The sequence below is a fragment of the Staurois parvus genome, unplaced genomic scaffold (genome assembly GCF_062004578.1).
Source record: "Staurois parvus isolate SC_StPar_1 unplaced genomic scaffold, SC_StPar_1.0 ptg000059l, whole genome shotgun sequence".
Classification (NCBI taxonomy): domain Eukaryota; kingdom Metazoa; phylum Chordata; class Amphibia; order Anura; family Ranidae; genus Staurois; species Staurois parvus.
The window spans coordinates 16,455,809-16,478,061 of NW_028317855.1; the positions used below are offsets into that span (position 1 = coordinate 16,455,809).

The 22,253-nt window shown below is 40.7% G+C and overlaps 1 protein-coding gene across 1 annotated transcript in view; it reads left to right on the forward strand.

The window, feature by feature from the left end:
* Positions 1-22,253, forward strand: part of AIG1 (androgen induced 1) — a 362,106-nt gene that overhangs the window by 336,572 nt on the left and 3,281 nt on the right. Inside the window, exon 5 of the mRNA XM_089668636.1 lies at positions 14,532-14,695. Coding sequence (XP_089524762.1) covers positions 14,532-14,695 — 164 coding nt within the window. The remainder of the gene's footprint in view (positions 1-14,531; positions 14,696-22,253) is intronic.

Sequence of the window (22,253 nt, forward strand, 5' to 3'; positions counted from 1 at the left end):
AGAACACGGGATATAATGAATCGGGTCTGTGGACCAATACTACCGCAATTAATTTTTTTAGTAATGCCCATTTTGAGGGTTAGAGCGAAAAAAAATTTAAGTTCGGAAAGCGTAATGAGTTTCCATGCGAATGGTCTGACAAGGTTTGAATTTTGTCTGGCGGCGATAAATTGTTGTGCATATAAAATGCTTTGATCCACAATCAATGCATACAGATTTTCCGTGAAAAACAGCTCCACAAAGTCAAGGGGAGGAGTTAAATTCGCAGTTTCCACCGGAATTCCGGGTTGGGCAGTGAATGGGGGAAGTACGGGTGCTGCAGAATTTGTGGGCTGCCAATCGGGATTTGCAAGCACATCCGGAAGGATGCTATGGGCTATGGGAGAGCTCCACTGAAAACAATGCAGCCTTCCTCCCCGTCAGTGTTTGCCAGCAATCGCCGGGCTATCACTGGCCAGGACCCGGTGATTGACACCCGCGACCACAAACAGTGCCATGGGTAGGGTAGTTGCGCGCCTCGCGTGAGCCCCCTACCCCAAAATGCAGGATTATGTTTATATACGTGATCCTGCACCCAGGAGTCGCCTTGTAGCAGTATATGTACTGTGAGCGGTCCCCTAGGTGTTAAAGACATTTTTTAAAAATAACAAACATGTCATACTTACCTGCTCTGTGCAGTAGTTTTCCTCAGAGCAGCCCTGATCCTCCTCTTCTTGGATCCCCCTCCGGAGTTCCTGGCCCCATCCACCTGGGAAGTGCCCTCAGAGCAAGTGACCTGCTATGGGCTCTGCATGCCCATTCTCATATGGATTCGGCCCCAGCAGCTTTTTATCAAGAATGTCTCTGTACATTTTTGAATTCATCCTTCCTTCAATGACATGAAGTTTGCCAGTACCATATGCTGAAAAACAGCCCCACACCATGATGTTCCCATCTCAAAACTTCACTGTTGGTATGGTGTTTTTGGGGTGATGTGCAGTGCCATTTGACCTCTAAACGTGGTGTGTATTATGGCATCCAAAGAGTTCAATTCTGGTCTCATCTTACCAGTCTATATTCTCCCAGTATTTCACAGGCTTGTGTAAATGTGCAGCAAACTTTAAAGGAGCTATCAGGCCATGGCAGTTGAGTGGATTACCTATTGTTTTCTTTGAAACACTTGTAACTGCCAATTTCTGGTCTTTCTGTAGCTCTCCACAAGTGGCTCTTGGCTCTTGGACAACTCTTCTGATAATTATTTTCACTCCTCTCTCAGAAATCTTGTGAAGAGCACCTGGTCGTGGCCGGTTTATGGTGAAATTATGTTTAATGCACTTCCAGGTTATGGCCCCAATAGTGCTCACTGGAATATTCAAATTTTAGAAATCCTTCTGTAACAAATGCCATCAGTATGTTTCGCAACAATAAGGTTGCAAAGGTCTTGAGAGAGCTCTTTCTTTTTACCAATCATGAGATGTTCCTTGTGTGACACCTTGGTAATGAGACATCTTTTTATAGGGCATCAGTTGAGACTGAACCAGCTGACATTAATTTGCACTGACAAGGGCAGGATTGATTTCTAATTACTGATAGATTTTAGTAATTAGGTGTCTTGGCTTTCCATGCCTTTTTGCACCTCCCTTTCTTCATGTGTTCAATGCTTTTTCCCTGTTTCATTCCATTTTATTACATATAACTTAATTTCTGAACATATTTGTTTTGGTTTCTTTGTATATATGGATTGCATGGGTTGTTACTGACACGTGGTGAAAATTTCATGTCAATAGAACCTTTAGAAATATATTTACCTAGAAAAATGGGGACTTGTTCAATACTTATTTTACCCGCTGTATGTGAATGAAACAGCCATGCAAGAGAGTTGCTTTACATTAAGAGAAAATTGCCACTCCAAAAGAATTTGGTTTCAGGAAAGAAAAACGTGGCACATGAACCAATTGTTTACTCGACAAAGATTTTTTTGCCTCCGCTTCACATAAAACCCGGGCTGATGAAAAATGTTGTGAGAGCGAAGAAAAGGGAAATAGTGAAGGATTTCATTATTTGAGACTGATGTTTCCAAGAATAACTGATGCCAAGATTAAGGAAGGCATTTTTTTTGGTCCACAGATCAGATACGTCATCAATGACAAGCTGTTTGAAGATCTGTTAGTGGGATCAGAGAAAATTGCCTGGAAAGCATTCAAGGATGTTGAAAAATGTCTTGGCAATTAAAGAGCACCAAACTACATTCAGCTAGTTGACACACTTCTTACAGCATATAAGACCATGAAGTGGTGTCAATGAAGATTCAATTTCTGCATTCACTCTTGGACTTCTTTCCTGAAAATCTTTGTGCAGTCAATGATGAACATGGTGAAAGGTTTCACCAGGACAACGGAAAAACTGAATCAAAGCAACTTGAGTCCATCAATGCTGGCTGACTACTGTTGGACAACAAGATGCACCGCATACTGGGTACAAATGAAAATGAGCAGCTAAAAACGTTTAACCCTGTTGAACTCATGCAGTGTGTCAGAAACATTATGTGAATAAATTATTTTATAGCCATGTTAAGAAACGTGGCATTCTTTGCATATTTAACATTCAGGTCTGCTTTATATGACTATATAATTGTATTATTATTATTATTATTATTATTATTATTAATGATAATAATAATAATAATAATAAAATACATTTTAAAGTTAACTCACAATGGTGGTCAATGGAAAGTGCCCTCTTTTGTTAAAGGTTGTGCCCCTTTAGACTGGTGTAATGTAGCAAGAATTGAAACTGAAGCTCCATACCACTGCTAAGAGGTCTAGATACAACTTTATTCCATTAAAAGTTAGGGGTATGATCCAAAAAAGTATCCAATGTGTTTCGGGGGATCCAAGCACCCCTCTCTCAGGGCAACAATGTGAAAAAGCCAGAAGTGAACTGGACCTACAATGATAACTTTTCAAACGTGAAATACAGTGCCTTGAAAAAGTATTCATATCCTTTGAAATTTTCCACATTTTGTCATGTAACAACCAAAACATAAATGTATTTTATTGGGATTTTATGTGATAGACCAACACAAAGTGGTACATAATTGTGAAGTGAAAGAAAAATGTTAAATGGTTTTCAAAATTTTTTATAAATAAATATCTGAAAAGTGTGGCGTGCATTTGAATTCAGCCCCCTTTACTCTGATACACCTAACTAAAATCTAATGGAACCAATTGCCTTCAGAAGTCATGTAATTTGTAAATAAAGTTCACCTGTGTCTAATTTAATCTCAGTATAAACACAACTGTTTTGTGAAGCCCTCCGAGGTTTATTAGAGAACATTAGTGAACAAACAGCATCATGAAGGCAAGAAACACACCAGACAGGTCAGGGATAAAGTTGTGGGGAAGTGTAAAGTAGGGTTAGGTTATAAGAAAATATCCCACGCTTTGAACATCTCACAGAGCACTGTTCAATCTATCATCCAAAAATGGAAAGCGTATGGCACAACTGCAAACCTACCAAGACATGGATATCCACCTAAACTGAGAGGCCGGGCAAGGAGAGCATTAATCATAGAAGCAGCCAAGAGGTCCATGGTAACTCTGGAGGAGCTGCAGAGATCCAAAGCTCAGGTGGGAGAATCTGTCCAGAGGACAACTATTAGTCGTGCACTCCATGAATCTGGCTTTTATGGAAGAGTGGCAAGAAGAATTATTCAAAGAAAGCCATAAGAAGTCCCGTTTGCAGTTTGCGAGAAGTCATGTGGGGGACACAGCAAACATGTGGAAGAAGGTGCTCTGGTCAGATGAGACCAACATTTAACATTTTGGCCTAAAATCGAAACGCTATGTGTGGCAGGAAACTAACACTGCACACCACCCTGAACACACCATCCCCACCCTGAAACATGGTGGTGGCAGCATCATGTTGTGGGGATGCTTTTCTTCAACGGGGACAGGGAAGCTGGTCAGACTTGATGGGAAGATGGATGGAGCCAAATACAGGGCAATTTTAGAAGAAAACCTGTTGGAGTCTGCAACAGACTTGAGACTGGGGCGGAGGTTCACCTTCCAGCAGATCAACAACCCTAAACATACAGCCAGAGCTACAATGGAATGGCTTAGATAAGGGGTCTCCAAAATTTCTAAACAAAGGGCCAGTTTACTGTCCTTCAGTCTTAAGAGGGGCCGGGCTATATTTATGGGGAGTAGGAAAGGTCAGTGGAATAAATAATGCCCCATCTTTGGTGTCAGTTTAAGGAATTGTGCCCCATTGTTGGTATCCTTGAGGGGAATTGTACTGCATCTTTAGTGTCATTGGGAGGAATTGTGCCCCATCGTTGGTGTCATTGGGCCCCATTGCTGGTGTCATTGGGGGGGGATTGTGATTCATCTTTAGTGTCATTGGGAGGAATTGTGCCCCATCGTTGATGTCATTGGGCCCCATTGTTGGTGTCATTGGGGGGAATTGTGCCCCTTAATTGGTGCCAATGTTGGGAATTATGCCCCATCATTGAGGCATTGGGTCAGTGAATGAAAATAGTCCCCCAAGGGCCGGATAAACGCAAATGAAAGGCTGCATCTGGCCCCTGGACCGCAGTTTGGATGCCACTGGTTTAGATCAAAGCATATTCATATGTTAGAATGGCCCAGTCAAAGTCCAGACCTAAATCCAATTGAGAATCTGTGGTAAGACTTGATAATTGCTGTTCACAGACGCTCTCCATCCAATCTGACAGAGCTTGAGCTAATCTGCAAAGAAGAACGGGCAAAAATGTCACTCTCTGGATGTGTAAAGCTGGTAGAGGCATACCCAAAAAAGACTGTAATTGCAGTGAAAGGTGGTTCTACAAAGTATTGATTCAGGGGGCTGAATACAATGTATGCCACGCTTTTTACATATTTATTTGCAAAACATTTTGAAAACCATTTTACATTTTCCTTCGACTTCACAATTATGTGCCACTTTGTGTTGGACTATCACATAACAACCATTTACATTTTTGGTTGTAACATGACAAAATGTGGAAAATTTCAAGGGGTATGAATACTTTTCCAAGGCACAGTACAAGCTCAGGCCTTATCAGCAGCTTGTTTGGCAGCTGGTGTCATTTAGTCTCCTTTGGAAAACCATTCATCCTGCATTCAACCATGAGACTGTCCATATGTACATGACAACAAACCCTAGAACTTCATTCAATTTTCTCTATACACAGCCTACTCTAAAATGCTGAGGGCTATAATTGGCCAGGCAATATGTAACTAGGCGTTTCCTTTTTTTTTTCAAACCTTGTCTACCAGTGGCTGTGCACTTTGCTTGGTATGTGTAACAGGGCCCCATTGCAGGTGATGTGGGCTCACCTGAGGTATAGAATCTAATTAGAGCAGAGTTCCTGATGGTGGAGATGGGCCAGGCACCCTAGTGGTTCCAGTTTAGTTTGTTGCAAACTAACACCAGGTTGCAGCCTCCAGAATCACTCTGTCTGGAACAGAGAAGCTACAGTTCAAAGACTGCTTACAGAGCTGCAGACAAGAGAGTAGTCAGGTCCAAGGGCAGTGTCAGGGATCCCCTCGATCCCCGCCGCGATGGTCCCGGCGCAGGCGCAGTGTGCCGCCCTGTGCAGGGACTCGAGCATTAGGTCCGGGCCGGCCGCAGCGTTCGAGTTCGCGCATGCGCAGTAGAAGCCGCGGCTGCCCGCTGGGCACCAATGGCAGCGCAGGGCGGGATATTTAAATGGCCCTGAGCTGTCATTCAGTGCCTTCTGGTCTTACCTGTATCCTGTATCCTGTGAACCTGTGAATTGTGAGTTACTGACCCGGATTGTGCTCTGACCTTGCTGTATTTCTCCTGCCCTGACCCTTGCTTTGCCTGACCTCTCTCTTGAATGCCCCCTATTGGATCTGACATGCTGTTGCTGACCTGGCGTGTGCCCCGACTATTCTCTGCCCGCTGTCTTGTACCGTACCGTCCTCCCTGTTACCGACCTGGCTTGTCTGAACTCGCACCTACTCAGCCATCCATACATCCGTCCATCCCTCCCAGTGGGGTCTTCTGACCTCCTCATATCAGGCTCTTCCCCGCGGGAGCCCTCAGCTATTACCACTACCCCTAACGGGTTTGCCCAGTAGTCACGACCTGGTCTCGGGGGGCTCCAAGTCCATCCCCACCATCAGGGGCCCTGGTGAACAAGCACCCTGGGACTTAGACTCCGTGCTCTGGGAACGCCTATTTAGTGGAGTGCTAGTGGTACCGCCGGGTGGTCCCTTACAGGCAGGCAGGAGGCAAGAGAGTAGTGAGCCCCGAGAAGAGGTTTAAGCAGGCAGCAGACAGGAGAGTAGTTAAGTCAATTTCTGTTGGCAACAAACAGGCAACTAGCTGGCAAGTGTTATAGCTCTTTAGCATTCAGGTAGTTGACAATAAGATATAGCATCAGCCACTTTGTCACGTACCAGGTCAGAGGCCAAAGTGACAAGAGGGCTCCCCTTATGGCTGAGTGGGAACAGGGAATGCTGTGCCCAGAGAAGCACGGGTTGCCTGCTGTGGAATGTTCTGATGAGCAAAGTCGAGGCCGCACTTGGAATGGACTTGACCTTGCAATGTTGTCAGCAGGGCAGAAGACACTTTCAGACAGGCAGGTGAAATCTTGCTAGTGGAGTAGAACCAGCAGCACCGATGTAACTCCAGATTCCAGGTGGATCGTGGCAGGGAAGAGGAACAGGAGGTGGAGTCAGGAACCGGAGCCAGGAATCATGCACAGAGGGTCAGACAGTAGTACCAAGAAACATGGTCACAGATCTAGCCGAGGTCATATACAGGAGACAGGCAGTAGAAGAGTCCATGTAACAAGCTGGGGTCAGAGCCAGGAGAAAAGCCAAGAAAAGTCCAGGGGCAATCCGAGTCAGCAGTGGAAATCCAGAAGTAAATAACACAGGAGCACAAGGTAACAGGGGGCTGATGAGCATCCAGCAAGTCAGAGTGCTGACTTGAAATAGGCAAGTGGGTGCCAGCAACTGTCATAGGTATGATGCATCTGTGTGCGCAATTGCATGCTCGAGCACCTGCACACAACGGCTGTGCACATTCTTGCGCAGATTAGCATGGGCATACCGATTGTTGCCAGATGTGCCTATTCTTCTGCAGTTGATCCTCTGACACACTTCAAGCACCGAAGCCTAAAGAAATTGTAAACCCAACATTTCATATTCCTGATATGTGTCTGCTGTACCATGCATTTGTGTTAAAATGTATACTGTTCTCTTTGTTTTGCCTACCTTGTGTTCCTGCCAGTCCCTCTGCTTTCCTTTTAAAAACTGACCACGCTAGGCAGGAAAGCACACTGGGGTCAGTTCTCTAGCTTACTTTCCTCCAATGATCAGATTTCTGCTGACACACACCCCGCCTGCACAGCCATTCACCGGGAAGGCATGTGTATTGCTGTTTCTCCTCCCTTAGCTCCTTATGCAGCTAAGAACAGAGAGGGTATGTGATCACTTTTAAAAAAGGAAAGAAAATGGTATTTACATTTTCTTTTATAAATACACATGTTTTGCCTTTCATTTCTATTTTCAACTGATTAGGTTGTTTTACAAGGTGAGGCTTCATATACTTTAAATACCATGCCCAGCACCATTACGGAGAGCTCTGGAAGTGCTGAAGGTAGTGGGGATTCTAGGAATCCTGGAAATCATAGAAGACTCAGCATAGATCCTGCGAGTAATAGATGTCTTAGAAGTCCTGGAACTTCTGAAACCCGGCAGGAATCCTTTGAGCAGTGTAACATTGACTTCCCCTTTACAGAATCCCCTGAATGCCCCCAAGGACTAGGGTTTTCTGGATGTACATGAAGGAATGCTATAATCAATCTGGTTACTGTTAGTTTTCTGTGGTAGTTAGCCTTTGTAGAAAGTCAACTCAGGGATCCCCAGGGTGCGCAGTCTAAGCCCCAGCCTACTTCCTCACCAGGGCCCCTGATGATGGACATGGACTTGCAGCAAGCTGGAACAGGTCACGTGCCTCAGGTGCTCCCAAGCTGATGATGCATAGACCACTCATGTATGGAGAGTACAGATGGCAGGAAGCAGAAGAGGATCTGGGAAACAAGCCAAGATCAGGAAACTGCAGGTTAAACTGTGAGAGTTACATGAATGTTACTTGCAGGTACCCTGGAATATTGTCATCATCATGCCAAAACCTTCCATTTTATAAGGTACTGAAGGCACCTCTGCAATATGCCTGATATCCATGAGTGCCTAAAACTCAATTCCTTCAGAGCCATCCATAGAAATAGAAATAGGTGTAGAAATTGACCTGCCCAAAAAGGTTCCAGAGCTACTAGCTATAGAGAAGCTACACAAAATGAACAGGCAATACATCTAGGATCCAACTTCCTTGTGGGACAAAGCAGTTTCAGGGTAGTAGTGGAAAGCCACAAATAGTCTCTCAGCTTAAAGGCAGGACCATCTCAGCTCTTTCTATTAACCCTAACTTTCCCTTGTATCAGGTCTAAGAAAAGGAACTTTTGCTTTAAGTTTGAGGTCAAGCAACTGTTTTTGACAAGTTCTTTAATAAAACAAAAAAAGTCCCATGGTGTAAATCCATAGTTAATCATGTGTCCAGTGATGCCAATTCACATCAGTTATAATAAGTGACACATGCTGACTTGCCAATAGAAAAACTTTGCACTAGAGTAAGCAAAGGTGCTGGGTCTCCCAAGTAAAATAACTGACCAAATATGGAAATTTTATATATCCATATATGACCAAATATCCATATATGACCAAATATGGAAATTTCATATATCCATATATGACCAAATATCCATATTTGGTCAATGTTGCTTTTTTTTTACAAATTCCTCACCCCTTTGCTTACATTCTGTTGACAGCTGAAGCCGAACTTTACTCATAGCAACTGGATAATAAACAATGTTCTTTAGCAAGTAACATACATTCCTCATTATTAATTATGCTACCAGAATTAGTGTGTGCTGTAAATTGCCTCCAGCATTGTTCCTTTTTCTTCTTGCTGGAGGCTGCCATTTTGCTAAAGTCCAGAGTGCTGAGCAGCAATAAATCTTTAGGCTGTTAGCAGATTGGCCTTTACAAATTTGTCACAGTGCCTAAAAATAGATAGCAACTGAGCATGTGCAGAGCAGGGTGAGACAATGTATTACTGAATTTTCAACAGTATAGGCACTTATTTTTAATGTTTTACATGGCTATACCTGCAAAAGGAGCCAGTCTGAAGTAATCTAATAGGACTTAATTTTCTGATTAAAGTTCCACTTTAAGATGCTGGTGGCTGGGGACTTCCTAACAACCAGCCTAAGGGGAAGCTGTCACACTTAGCAGGCGGAAGTGCTAAATGTCTCACTTCACTGTGCCACCAGAGGTTCAACTCTGCCAAGCACAAACTTAGTTCAGCCATTTCCTGAATCTTCACACTGGCAGCTCATCTCTACTGGTGAATCGGCAGGGCAAAAAAAAAAAAAGCCGCAATCTTTATACTATCTATTGGACAGGATAAGTGATTTTATGGTTTTATTATGTAATGCAAAAATACAGAAAACACACACAGTGCTATGAAAGTTAGTAACATGGACAGAATTATACAATGTACATAGTATGATGTATTACCACTTTTTTGTTTATGTTGATGAAAGCTTTATAGGCACCATGGTAACAGAATCCTGACAGACCTAAAAAATGTAATAGAGACTCCAAGCAGACATACCGCCAACTCTTTCCTCAAACCTTATGTAACCTCCCGCTTCTCTCTTTTAGTCTTGATTTAGATACTAAGATCATTGACTGTAGTGAGTAATATACATTAATGAGGTGTAAGTATGATAGATAAAACTTAATATGCTCAGTGGCTGCCAGCATTGTTCTTTATTCTCTTGCATGCTTCCAAACTGTATTTTTCAAGATTTTTGACAAAAACGTTTGAATTTTCAAACTAGTTTCTGGATTCCAGATTGGTTGAAATCTGAAAAATCCTAGACAGTATGATTGTGTTTATGTCCAATATTTCAATGTAATGATTGCTCTTGCTATAGATTACTTGCCAATAATATACTGTATATCATTACAAGAATTATGTGATTATGTTTTAGCTTACTGGAGATAATGTTGAATGTTAATTTCAAAACTCATATTTTAGCTGAATTATCTCCCAGCTGCTACTAAAGTATATTTAAATGCTTCAAGCTGAACCCTAGGCACGTAGATTTTGATAGTAATAGATACCTTATGTTGGCTATACACTTGGCATTATTATTGGCATTTTTTGAGCTTTCCATCCATTTACGGCAAAAGCTATCTGTTACCAATGGAATTGTTGTTTCCTAGTTTCCAGTAATGAAACTATCATAATTGCAGTTAAAATCAGTTGAAACTAGTACAGTGCCACTTTTTGATTTCTGATCCATTTTTGATAATCTGATCACTCAACTCCGTAAACAACTAAAGTTATGGGTAGCAGATTGTCATGGTTAAAAGCAGTTGTATGGCCAGAATTGGGATAGTCTATCTGTTCTAATTTCCTGCTTTATTGCTGATTCTATGAATATGGTTTTATTTGCTGCTAGCGTCCTTTTTATGGTTATGGACTCCACTAAATGTTTCCAAAAATAGTGTTGCTCTATCACGTAAATCATAAATTCATAAACAGTGCATAAATCATATTATTATCAAATTAGAGTCAAATGAAAAATTCAAAGTCAAACTCAGTTCACTGTGAATGCAATCTCTTCACACTAATTGTGCACCAGCCACCTTGTACAAATAAAGCAGCTTACCAAACATTTAGACCCCACATCTCAAGACGTCTAACAGTGCTTTAGAAAGATAGATCCCGCCTGGATGGGTAAATGAATGGTTCAAGTTCCCTCTTTCACAGTTGAATGTGCCTCAAACCTGTCACACTTCTGAACAGCACGCCCCACATAGCCACTGGATCACTGTACATAAACTTGTTGCATGGCATGAAAAGGAATATAATTCTCCTCCATACTGAGCATACCACTTTGTATCCTTAGGGAGGATTGGAGTACCAAGCAAGAAAACAGAAATAAGCAGAATAAGCAAAATGTACAGGTTCTCTTTAGGCATCTATATTGTTTTTTTTTGTTTATATTGTTGTAGCACTCTCCTAGTTAGGTTGCTAATAGGTTTTGGTAAATCCAGTTTTAGGGGAGCAGGATTTGATTGTTTTTGGCTGTTCTGGGTTCTGCTGGCTGCAGGCTCCACTTCTTCACCCCTGCATTCCAGTCATTTCTGGAATATAGTGCATTGGGAGAGGCAGACACCTATTTCATACAGATTGTTTTCTGCATCCAGAGGACACAGTTTACCTGCAATGGATTTCAGACTATCCCAAAATGACCACCATGATTTACCTACAGTATATGAAATGGCTACAGAGGGAGCGTGTGACATCAGAGGGATAAATGTTCTGCAACATAATCTGTGGGAAAGGGAATAGGTGAGAAAGCATATGGGAAGTAGTTAGCTGAGAGAGACTTCACAGAGATGCCCTGCTAGATTCTCCTAGCAGATTCCTATTGTTTAGTACCTAGAGAATAGCACAGAGACGCTGGAGCAGATTCCACTTGTTTCTTCTGTCTGCATAAGAGGAATGATGAGAATTGAGTGCTGCATTGCAGTACCACATAGTCCTCACAAGTAAATTCCTTGTGCTACAACACTGTCTCTCATGTTTCTAGAACTTCAGTTATCTGTTCATCTCATCAGGCAACAGTGTCATAGACCGTACTGCATAGTCATGGAAAGACTGTTCAGCTTCATACAGAGGATTAATAAAGCCTATTGATTTACAGTACTGTCTGCTGGATTAAATAAACTGTCTGGGAAGATACTTTCTTTGAGGTGGATTATTTTAAGGGTAACATACGCCTTGTGGCTTTTTGTGTGTTGTATCTTAAGGAAATAGTTGCTCTTTTATTCATTCTGAAAGGAATCTGTTACTGTGCAGTTGTTCAAAGCCCAAATGCAGACCCATGAGCTCCCCAATAGACAGCTTTGGGACTTATATTGTAATTATCTTACTTAGATAGCAGAAAATGAGGTGTTATTTCTCATTTGTTGATGTTAAAATGCCAGTACTGTGATTATACTTTTAATAATTTAAATGGTGTTCTGTTTGTACTGTAGTGCCCCATTAGGCTCCTGTTTGTTCAGTTTAGTTTTTGGCCTCCATGTAACCAGGGATATCACTATTTGATTAGTTAGGTCTGCTCTGGACTCTGAAGGTATGGGCTCAATTACTTTTCTCTGTCTCACAGGAGACCATGGGACATAGTGGGTGGGAGACTACAATGACCCCTGTCTGCATGTTGATATCCCTCCAGCAAATCCCTGGTCAATATAGCAAGTGACTGGCTGGGGGCTGAGGGGGGTATAAATGGGCTAGAGTGCAGAGCAGAAGGTCTCTTGTTCCTGGTGTAATAAGACCCAGCCCATAGCATCCCTGAGACACCTGCCTGGAACTGCAACCACCTTTATTGGAGTCTAGGCTATTGCTTGGCTGGGGGACCTTTGTTCTAACTTTCCAGAGCATGTATTCAGAGAAAGCCTCCTGAGGATTCAGGACACAGGTTCAGAAGTTGACTGACCTTGCAGATGGCTGTACTGAGATCAGAAAACAGTGAGTACCAGCCTTCTGGATCTAAAGTCTTTACTTAATGTGACAGACCAAACTGGGATAGAGGCTTTTGGAGGGGACTAGCCTTCTACCCACTGATTATGGCCCATGGAGGAACTCTGGAATTGTGTCTGCTTCTCCCAGTCATAGCATGGAAAAAAGCACAGTTCAGCCTCTGATCCCATGGAGGGAGAAGATCATTCTCTAATGATGGGCAACAATGTGATGAATGCTGAGAGCAAGACTTGGATTAATTCTATGGATAAAGACAATAAAGCTTCCCTTCTGGAGTGAATGGAAAGGTGTAATATTAATCTTGTACAGGTTAATAGTCAGAGAAAATATGGTGGCCCTCTTGCATACTGGGTTGGACACACTCATCCACTTGGGACAGAAATATTTATCAACAATCTCCCTCAAGAAATCTATGAAGATAAATTAAATCCACTTTTTCAGACTGCTGGAACATTGTATGAGTTTTGTCTTATGATGACTTTTCTAATGGACAGAATACACAAGTGAAAGCCAAACACCTGAAAGACAGCATGTGTAGTGTACTTTGTGCATTCAGGGTTGTGGGCTTGTTGCCAGAACATCTGGGGTGGTCTCCCTGACTGATTTAGGTGCCTGGCTGTTGATTAGCTTACTATTAATTAAATCACTGTTTAATTAGGTTACTGCTAGTTGCCAGCTGTTTATTAGATGTACTGTTAGATGTACTGATATTACTGTCTAAAGTTTGCATTGTTTAGGATAATGTGATCAAGCTCTTATCTGATGTTGTGTGGTATAAATTATGTGTGAACTTTCAATAAAGTGAGTTCCTGTTTGCACCTAAGCTAGTGTCGTCTAGTTCCCAGGTGCAATGCCCAGCTATAACATCTTGTTCCTGTGGCAAGGAAGCAGCTCTCTGATGGAAGCACCCAAGCGGGTGCCAGGTGGTCCATCACACTTAGCTTTACTGGGAGATCAGCAGTTACTATTTTGTACATTTAGAATAGTATTCTTGCTGTAGAGTCCTTGTTTTGTGCTGTTAATCTATGCACTTCAAAGGGGGTGCCTTCACCCTGAAGTCTTAGTGCAGAGTTAGTGTCCTTATTTTTCATGTTTATAGTTACTGGAGTATCCTTTGGCTCACCCTCACCCTATCCAAGTTCTACCCCCCCAAAAAAAGGAGTTGCACAGCCTGTTCACTTACTCAAGCGTGTGGAAATGTTGTTTGTGTAGTTGCCATGAGCCTATCAGGGAATGGAACCCAGGATCAAACTGCCAGTCCAGTCCCATTTTGTGTGCTACATACTAACCATTTTTCTTGTTTTTAGCTTACAGCCACTGCTTAATAAAGTTGCATATTACTTACAATTTTCTCTCTTACTGTGTCACAGGATTTTGAGGGTGTCACCAGATTCAGATAGAAAGTACACCCATATCCTTATGCCAACACCTGTGGGTGCACTACATACAGTATGCACTAAGAAAAAAATATATGTTTTTACATGCAATTCTTTCTCATGTTGATTAACATATACTGCATGAATATAGAATATGGATAAAAAGTCATAGTATGTTTTTTATATTTTAATATTATAGTTTAGGATCTGCTTAAATCAGCTGATTCGCACATGTGTCACATCTGTCCTCAACTACTTTACCATTAAATAAATATTCCATCTCTAGCATAGCTAGTTCAGAGTGTGCCCAGTGTGTTCCTAAATTTTTTACAAAGTAACGGCTTAACACATTAACATTCTCCAGATTCCCAGCGTTTGTTAGTTTTAATAGTCTCTTGCAATGTACTTAAGTTCACAAAAACATCTCCAACATTTTTGTGTATTACAGAAATTCTGTATCTTCAATAAGTAACTCTTTGTTTCATATCTGCTTTCTTTCAGGGTGTGCTGGGTTCATCATGTGACAGGCATATGGGTGTACCCGCTTCTGGAACACATCAGTTCTGTAGCCAAAATATTCTTCTTCTTTATAGTCACTGTTATTATTAACATCTATTATATTCTTGGAGAAAAGTTAAACAGCTATATTTGGGACTTGGAGAAATGTAAGTAATATGGGAATAGCCGTGTCAGCTTTTACAGTATCTGTGCTATCATAAAAATAGAAGAAAGAATACAGCAATGTCTATATCTCTCAAGAAACTATTAGTCTACCAAGGGACAGAATAAGGCAGAATGGGGCCCTAGTCAAGGTAGAAGCTTTGCCCCCCATCCCTTCATATGGCATTTATAATGATTGGAATGGACACAGAGGCCCCAATATATCTGTATTGTCTGTACTGGCCTGAAATCTTCACATCATATACCTGCCTACAAGTTCATCCTTCTTTGCAATGTGGCAGGTGCACGGCTTTGACCAACTGCTCTATCTTTCTGGTTTATAGCAAGAGCATAAAGGTTGTAACAAGGGTCCCTGAACATCTTCTAGGCCCTAGACAGTGTCTAGTGAATTATTCAGTTCTGACTCTACCCAAGCAATCAGATCCAATAATCCACTAATTTTAATATGCTCATGTAGACCCCAGAGTAGAGTTCTACCAACTCGGACCTACTGACCGCCTTAATGATGTTTGGTTGTATGGTGAACTCTATGGACACCTGATCCTTGTTCTTTTTTCAGCACATTTCTGTTCAGGGTAGTGCAGCAGGAAAAATCACTCACTTACTACATTGCAATGGTTTTGACAGGGGTAGATCATCTTGGTATAACATGTTCTTCTTGAATTTTATAAAAGCTTATCTAAATTTAAAATCAAACATTTACTATACTGTATCTTATCAGTCGTTAATTACTGTACTGTATCTATGGATGAGAAGTGTTGTCATTTTAGAAAGAGGAGTGTATTAAACGACAGAACACTTTCCTGTCTCCTCAACTCTATAACATTGCAGTAAGGTGTTCTGTACCACAAAGAAAACTGGATTGAAAATTGTTTGGGATAACACTTCACAGTGATCAGAACAGCACCAAATTTCTTGTAGGATCAACAGGTATTTTTTTTGTGCTTATTGAACAGGTATAACTAAATGCTTACAATGCTATATATAACCCCTTCTTCCTGTCTGTACATATCAGGGGCAGACTGACCATTTGGAAACTCGGGCACTGCCCGGGGTCAGTAGGGGGCCCCATGAGATGCCCCTGGTACTTTTTTCATAGGCTTTTTTGAGTTTGGGCAAGGACACAGGGGCCCAATGAGTTGTCAGTCCGCACCTGGTACATATATATACTGTATGGCCTCACAGACATGGGTCTATATCCGTGGGGCCACATAAATGCATACCTGTGTTTGTGCTGGAAGTGTATTGCACAGCGCACTCCAAGCACAGAGTCTGGGCTCTCACCGAAAGGCTCAGGTCTTGTATTAATGATTTGGAACTGGGAGTCCTGATTCTTGATCACCTGATTGCTGTGATAGCCTCTGATTGGCTATCACAGTGATCAGTCACTGTATAGCCTGTCCATGTCCTCTTAAATGGAGAGAAAGATACATTGTATCTTTTTCTTTTTGCAATAAAAGAAAAAAGTAAGAAAAGATGTGTGTGGAAAAAAAACTAATTATCAATAAAAAATAAAGAAATTTTAGCTAGATCATGGCTTGATCTTGGTCAGTGCCAAGGTTAGGGTTAGAGTCAAGAGTCAGTGTATTTTAGGTAGGATTAAAATAAACATTTTTTAAATTAGTATAATTGTCAATAAGTGTGTTTTAGATAGGAAAAAAAGCAAAATGTGCACTATTGTATGTGGAGCCCCACTATGGGCACAAACAACAAATAGCATATGTGATATTGCTGCAATTGTCAGGAGCAGGAGAATTTATATAGGGTTGTTCTTTGGTGGTAGGTTATGGTAATAGCAAGAAATATACAGCTGAATTTAAAAACCTGATTTTTCTTTACTATTTTGTTCCAGTTTTCCTTTGATAATTAAAAAAACAGGTGATAGCCATTATCATTTACCACCAAATGAAAGCCCAGTTTGTCCTGAAAAAAAAACAAGGTTTAACCCACCTGGATACACAAAGTAGTTGTGATGATATGTACAGTTTTACTAACACATGTCAAAGTTGTAAAACTGTGTTCAGACTCTAGGATTTGTTTTACCCTCTGTCACGAAGGGGTTAACAGACCAAAAAATGCACAAAGATAAGTTTGTTGTTAGGGTTTTCATACACTTTAACCTCTTGCCGTCCGCCTGCTGTTTATAAACGGCAGGGCGGTGGCAGTCCAGGGGCGGGTTGCCGTTCAGAAACGGCACCCACCTTTTCTAGCTGCGCGTGCTCCCTGGGAGCACGCACCACCGCGATCCGGTGCCCGCTGTGTCCTCCAGACACAGTGAAACACCAATCGTCGGACGGGACCTCATCATGTGATCACTGATTGGCGAATCAGTGATCACATGCAAAGTAGTAAGCAAGATGTCACTTGTGACATCATTGCTTACTATGTGTGAAATCTGTGAATGATCACAGAGGTCACATGGTACAAGGCTATTCACAACAGCCTTGTACCATGTGACAAGCTGTGACCACTCACAGCTCACTCAGTAATTCTCAATGACTGCAAGAATGCAGACAGAGAGAAAGAGAAATGATTGCTTTTACATCCTATATGGGTGTAAAAGCAATCAGTGTAAAAAAAAAAAAAAAAAATATTCATCACCCCCCACAAGTAGTACAGTGTCACCATGGTGACAATGTACTGCTAGGGTGACAGTATGTAAAAAAAAAATAAAAATAATAATATAAAAAAATTAAATAAAAATGTAAAAAGAATGTTTAAAAATTATAATTTTTGGTTATAAACTAATTTGGATTTTTTTTTTTACTAAAAAAATAATGGAATAAATTTTGGCCAAGATTTATGATGAAATATTATTTATTTGCAAAATGTTATTAAAAAAAACACTTTTTTTCAAAATTTTTGGACTTTTCATTTACATAGTAAAAAAAATAAAAATCCCAGTGGTGAATAAATACCACCAAAATAAAGCTTTATCTGTCTCAAAAAAATGGTAAAAAATTAATATGGGTACAGTATTGCATGACCGTGCAATTGTCATTCAAAGTGTGATAGCGCTGAAAGCTAAAAATTGCCCTGGACAGGAAGGGGGTAAAAGTGTCCGGACAGGAAGTGGTTAAATGTAATTCTTGCTTTCAGAAAATGGGAAATCCCTGCAATTCAGCAGTCATGCTCATAGGCAGGTTCATAACAAATATGGCCAGCGGCGAGAAAACTGTATCACTAGAGGGTTCTTCAGGGGGCTGTGCTATGAACTTTAAATTATGTGTAAAGGAAAGTTGGCAGGCTGTCATTGCTGAGCATTACTTCAAAAAATGCATGTTGCCCAAGTTTCACACTGGATTTCTTGCTTCAATATTTTGAATCATTGACCTGAAGCAAACTTGCAGATAGGAATCTATAGCTTTTCTCGAACTTTCCTGATCTTTTTTTTTTTTTTTCTTAGTCAGAGGCTCAAAAACTATTAAAGTAAAACTATAGGCAAAACTTTTTTTTTTATTTTAGATAGAGTAAGGCAGGGTTATAACACCTTTGAGTTTATTTGTTGCCATCTGTGTCCCATTGGGGAGATTTACCTGCAATTCCTGTCCCATAGCAAAACAGGAAGTGAGATAATCCTGACAAATTAAGAGAATTCTTTGGGGACCTGTTAGCTTTTCTTACATAATGCTACACTAACACTGACATAATATAGAGATCGTGACCATCTGCTATATAATACTATAATAAAGGTTTACATGTAACAGGTTCACGTACCCAAAGAGATTGTCCCCCAGCCCCCCATACCCAGTTGCTGCAATGGTTAAAGCCCTTTTCTCATAAAATTACATTTAACCCCTTAGTGAATAAGGATAAAACAAATCCTAACGCCTGAACACAATTTTGCAACTTTGACGTGTTAGTAAAACCGTACATATCATCACAACTACTTTGTGGATGCAGCTGGATTATACCTTGTTTTTTTTCAAGACAAATTTAACTTTCTTTTGGTGGTAAATGGTAACATATCTCCTGATTTGTTTTTTTATTATCAAAGGAAAACTGGCCCAGGATAATAAAAAAAATCCTCTCTTTTTTAAATTTAGCTGTATATTTCTTACTACTGCCATAACCCACCACCAAAGAACAACCCAAAATAAATTCTCCTACTCCTGACAATCGCAGCGATACCACGTGTATATTATTTGTTGTTTGTACCTGTAGTAAGGCCCAGAAACAATAGTGCACATTTTGCTTTTCTTATCCTACCTAAAACACACTGACACTGACACTAATACTATTTTAAAAAATGCTTATTTTAAAACAATACTGCCAAAATATACTGATCATGACCTTTGAACTTGACCTTTGACCCTGACCTAGACCTTTGACTCTTACTTGACCCTAACACCATCCCTGGTACTGACCCAGATCTAACCTAAATCTAGGTATTTTTTTCAAATTTTTTTTTAACTCACATTTTTGTTTATTTTCTCTCCGCAAAGAGAGAGAGAGAGAGGCAATGTATCTCTCCCATTCAAAGAGAGGAAAAACACAGGGGTGGGCTGCACAGTGACTGATCACTGTGATAACCAATCAGAGGCTATCAAAGCAATCAGGTGACTTGGAACAGGGAGTCCCGGGTCCCAGTTGTTAGTACAAGACCCAGGGCTCCCAATGACAGCCCAGTCTCTGTGCTGGGAGTGCACTGTGTAGAGCGTCCCCAGCACAATGACAGATATGCATATATGCAGCCCTACTGAAAAAAGCACAGCTCTGTGAGGCTGCTTCACAGAAGGGGAAGGGGTTAAAGGGAAGGGGTTAAAGTCTTTCTAAATTATTTATAGCACCAATTTCAGCAAACACATTAACGGCATTGTTTTCTCTAAGTAGTATCACTTATTAGTGTACTTCTGCTTCCTAGCTTCTAGTGTTTAACATGTTCACAGAGACCCTTGCTGATCTGCAACAGTGCATTTAAAATAGATTAAGGTATAATCAGGTGAGATGCTACGCTTTGCTTTGTTGTTATTAGTCTTCCATTCAATTCAAAGACCTGGGTATTGTGCCTTTGTGGAAAAACCTGTCTCAAGAATGTAGCCATTCCCAGAAGAAATACCTAAATGATTTTACCAGAAATTACAGTCGTCAAGTCTTTTCCTTTTTTAAGAAATGTTGACACTGCCAGACAGACAAGTAGAAGGCCAGACAAACCAGACTTAAAGCATTGAAATGTATCTTACAGTCAGATCAGTGGGCATAGACATTCCAGTTAGTAATATATCATACAACTGTCTTATTGTATATATTGGATATTGTGTGCATGTTTGTAAAATGTTATTAAGTCAATAACTGAGCCTACTGCATCATCACTTTCATTTTATGCTGAGCTACTGGCTATTCGAATTAAGAAGCATCTGCATTTTGTTCAATACAACGCTCAGTCAAGCATTACCCCATGGATATATCAAGGGCTTTTACACTTAAAGTGTATGTCCATTTTTGTGGTCAAATATGAGGTCCCACCCCCATATGTGTTCCCATTCACACAGCATACCTACAAAAAATTAACATTTTAAATTTTTTTAATTTCTTACCTTTTAGATGTTTTTAAGGAGCAAATGTAAGAATTTATGGACAGCCTAACAGTTTATTTGTTCCCAAATTATCCCTCATTAATATACAATGAAGGACAGTGGTTTCTACATTTTTAACTCTTTGTTATTACTAATGTTCATATAAAAGAACAGGGCTGCTCTCCAAGACCTAGATTGGGAGGGAAAATTGGCATCCATGTGTGACCGTATGTGAACACACTGCAAAATATATTCCCATGGGCAAAAAGTTTAAAAGGCTAAAAATAAAACCTATGTGGCTCATGGCCAAAATTAAAAAAAGCTATAAATAATAAAAACAGAGCTTTAAAAAAAAATATAAAAATGAAGGAACACTATCATCATTTAATTGTTACAAGGAATATAACAGAATATGTACAAATTAAATCAAGGCCGCAAAAATTCAAAATTAACTAAGATAGCAAAAAATAGGAGGACAACCTCCAAACATTCTTCAGATATATTAATAGTAAAAAGGTTCGGTCCGAGCATGTAGGCCCTTTACAAAATAATTTAGAGCGGGTAACTGGGGCCAAAGAGAAGGCAAATTTATTAAATACTTAACTTGACATTCCTGTTTTTAATGATTGCTTGCAGGTCTTGATTCTGCCATTCCAAAAAAGCAGCACTCATCTGAGGTTTTTTTTAACCCATTAACTCATAGCAACCACTAGGTTTTCAGTTTAAAGTGGAACTACACTGGATCCATGTCTCCATGCTTTATTTTGCTGAGAAAATACATTGAAAGATACCCCCTAGCATTTCTGGCTGTGGCCACCTTGAGTAAGGGCAGATAATTTCTGTAGCATTGACATCCTGGAATTCATCTGCCCTTAGTTCAGGCATACAAGCAGGAAGGCATGCTTAGCTGAGAAAAGTCCTCCTCCCCTGCAAAAAAACTCCTAGGATGTATGACATCATTTGCCTAGGCAAGAAACCAGGAAGCAACTAAAGAAATGTAAAAACATGTAAATATGGTATATACGCTGAGAGAGTGTAGTTCCACTTTGAAAAACAAAGCAAATCAGTGACAATATTTTTATATGTGGTTCAGTGGCATAGCTACAGATTTGAGAGCCCCAGTGCAAAGTTTGCAAAGCTAAGACCCTTATTTGCTGTGACCCTCATCTCTCCTACTTCAAGATAAAAACTGCATTAAAAGCTGGATTCAAGCAAATGGGTAAATGCAAAGATTTTATACACATATTAGAGCTGTCTTACCTGCCAGAGGATTTGTATTTCTGCCCATTCAGTTATGAGATTTAGACAGTCCTGCCACACAGCACTGTCCTGTCTAGCAGGGCAGGATATCTGATTTTTATTTTGCACAACTCAGGAAGACTTAGGAGGCATTTTTCTATCACCACCCTGTAAACAGTAAAAGGAGAAGCAGTTTCTCTACTTGTCACTCTGATTTCTCATCCTATCAGTATGTTCCTTGCACTGTAGCACAACTGAATATTTGTGCTATTTTGCCCTTCTTTAGTCTGAGCTCTGCTGTACAGGAGGCTGATACCAAATCCAATCTGGGTATTTAAATTGCTGGGATTAAAAAATACAATAAAAGGTTGTGTTAATGAATAAAGTGCTGCAATCATCTATGTCTTTTATATCTGCCTGAAGGTAAAGTGTTACTAAACCCATGACCCTGCATTCACTATATCTAGCCTCTCACAGCACACACTACATGAAAATGCAATTATTGTGGTAAATATAAACTGCTAAATACCTTTTCTCATCAGCAGTATATAGCAGTCTTGTGACCAGGGACGGACTGACAACTCATGGGGCCCCCCGGCAATAGGGGATTATGGTTCTCGCTCACGCCCAAAAAAGCCTATGAAAAAGCCAATGAAATGTACCAGGGGCATCTCATGGGGCCCCCTACTGACCCCGGGCCCGAGTGCTCCAGTGGGCAGTCCGCCCCTGCTTGTGACTTATATCGGGTATCCAGCTGAGCACTGGTTAAAGCTTGTAGGAGGAGTTT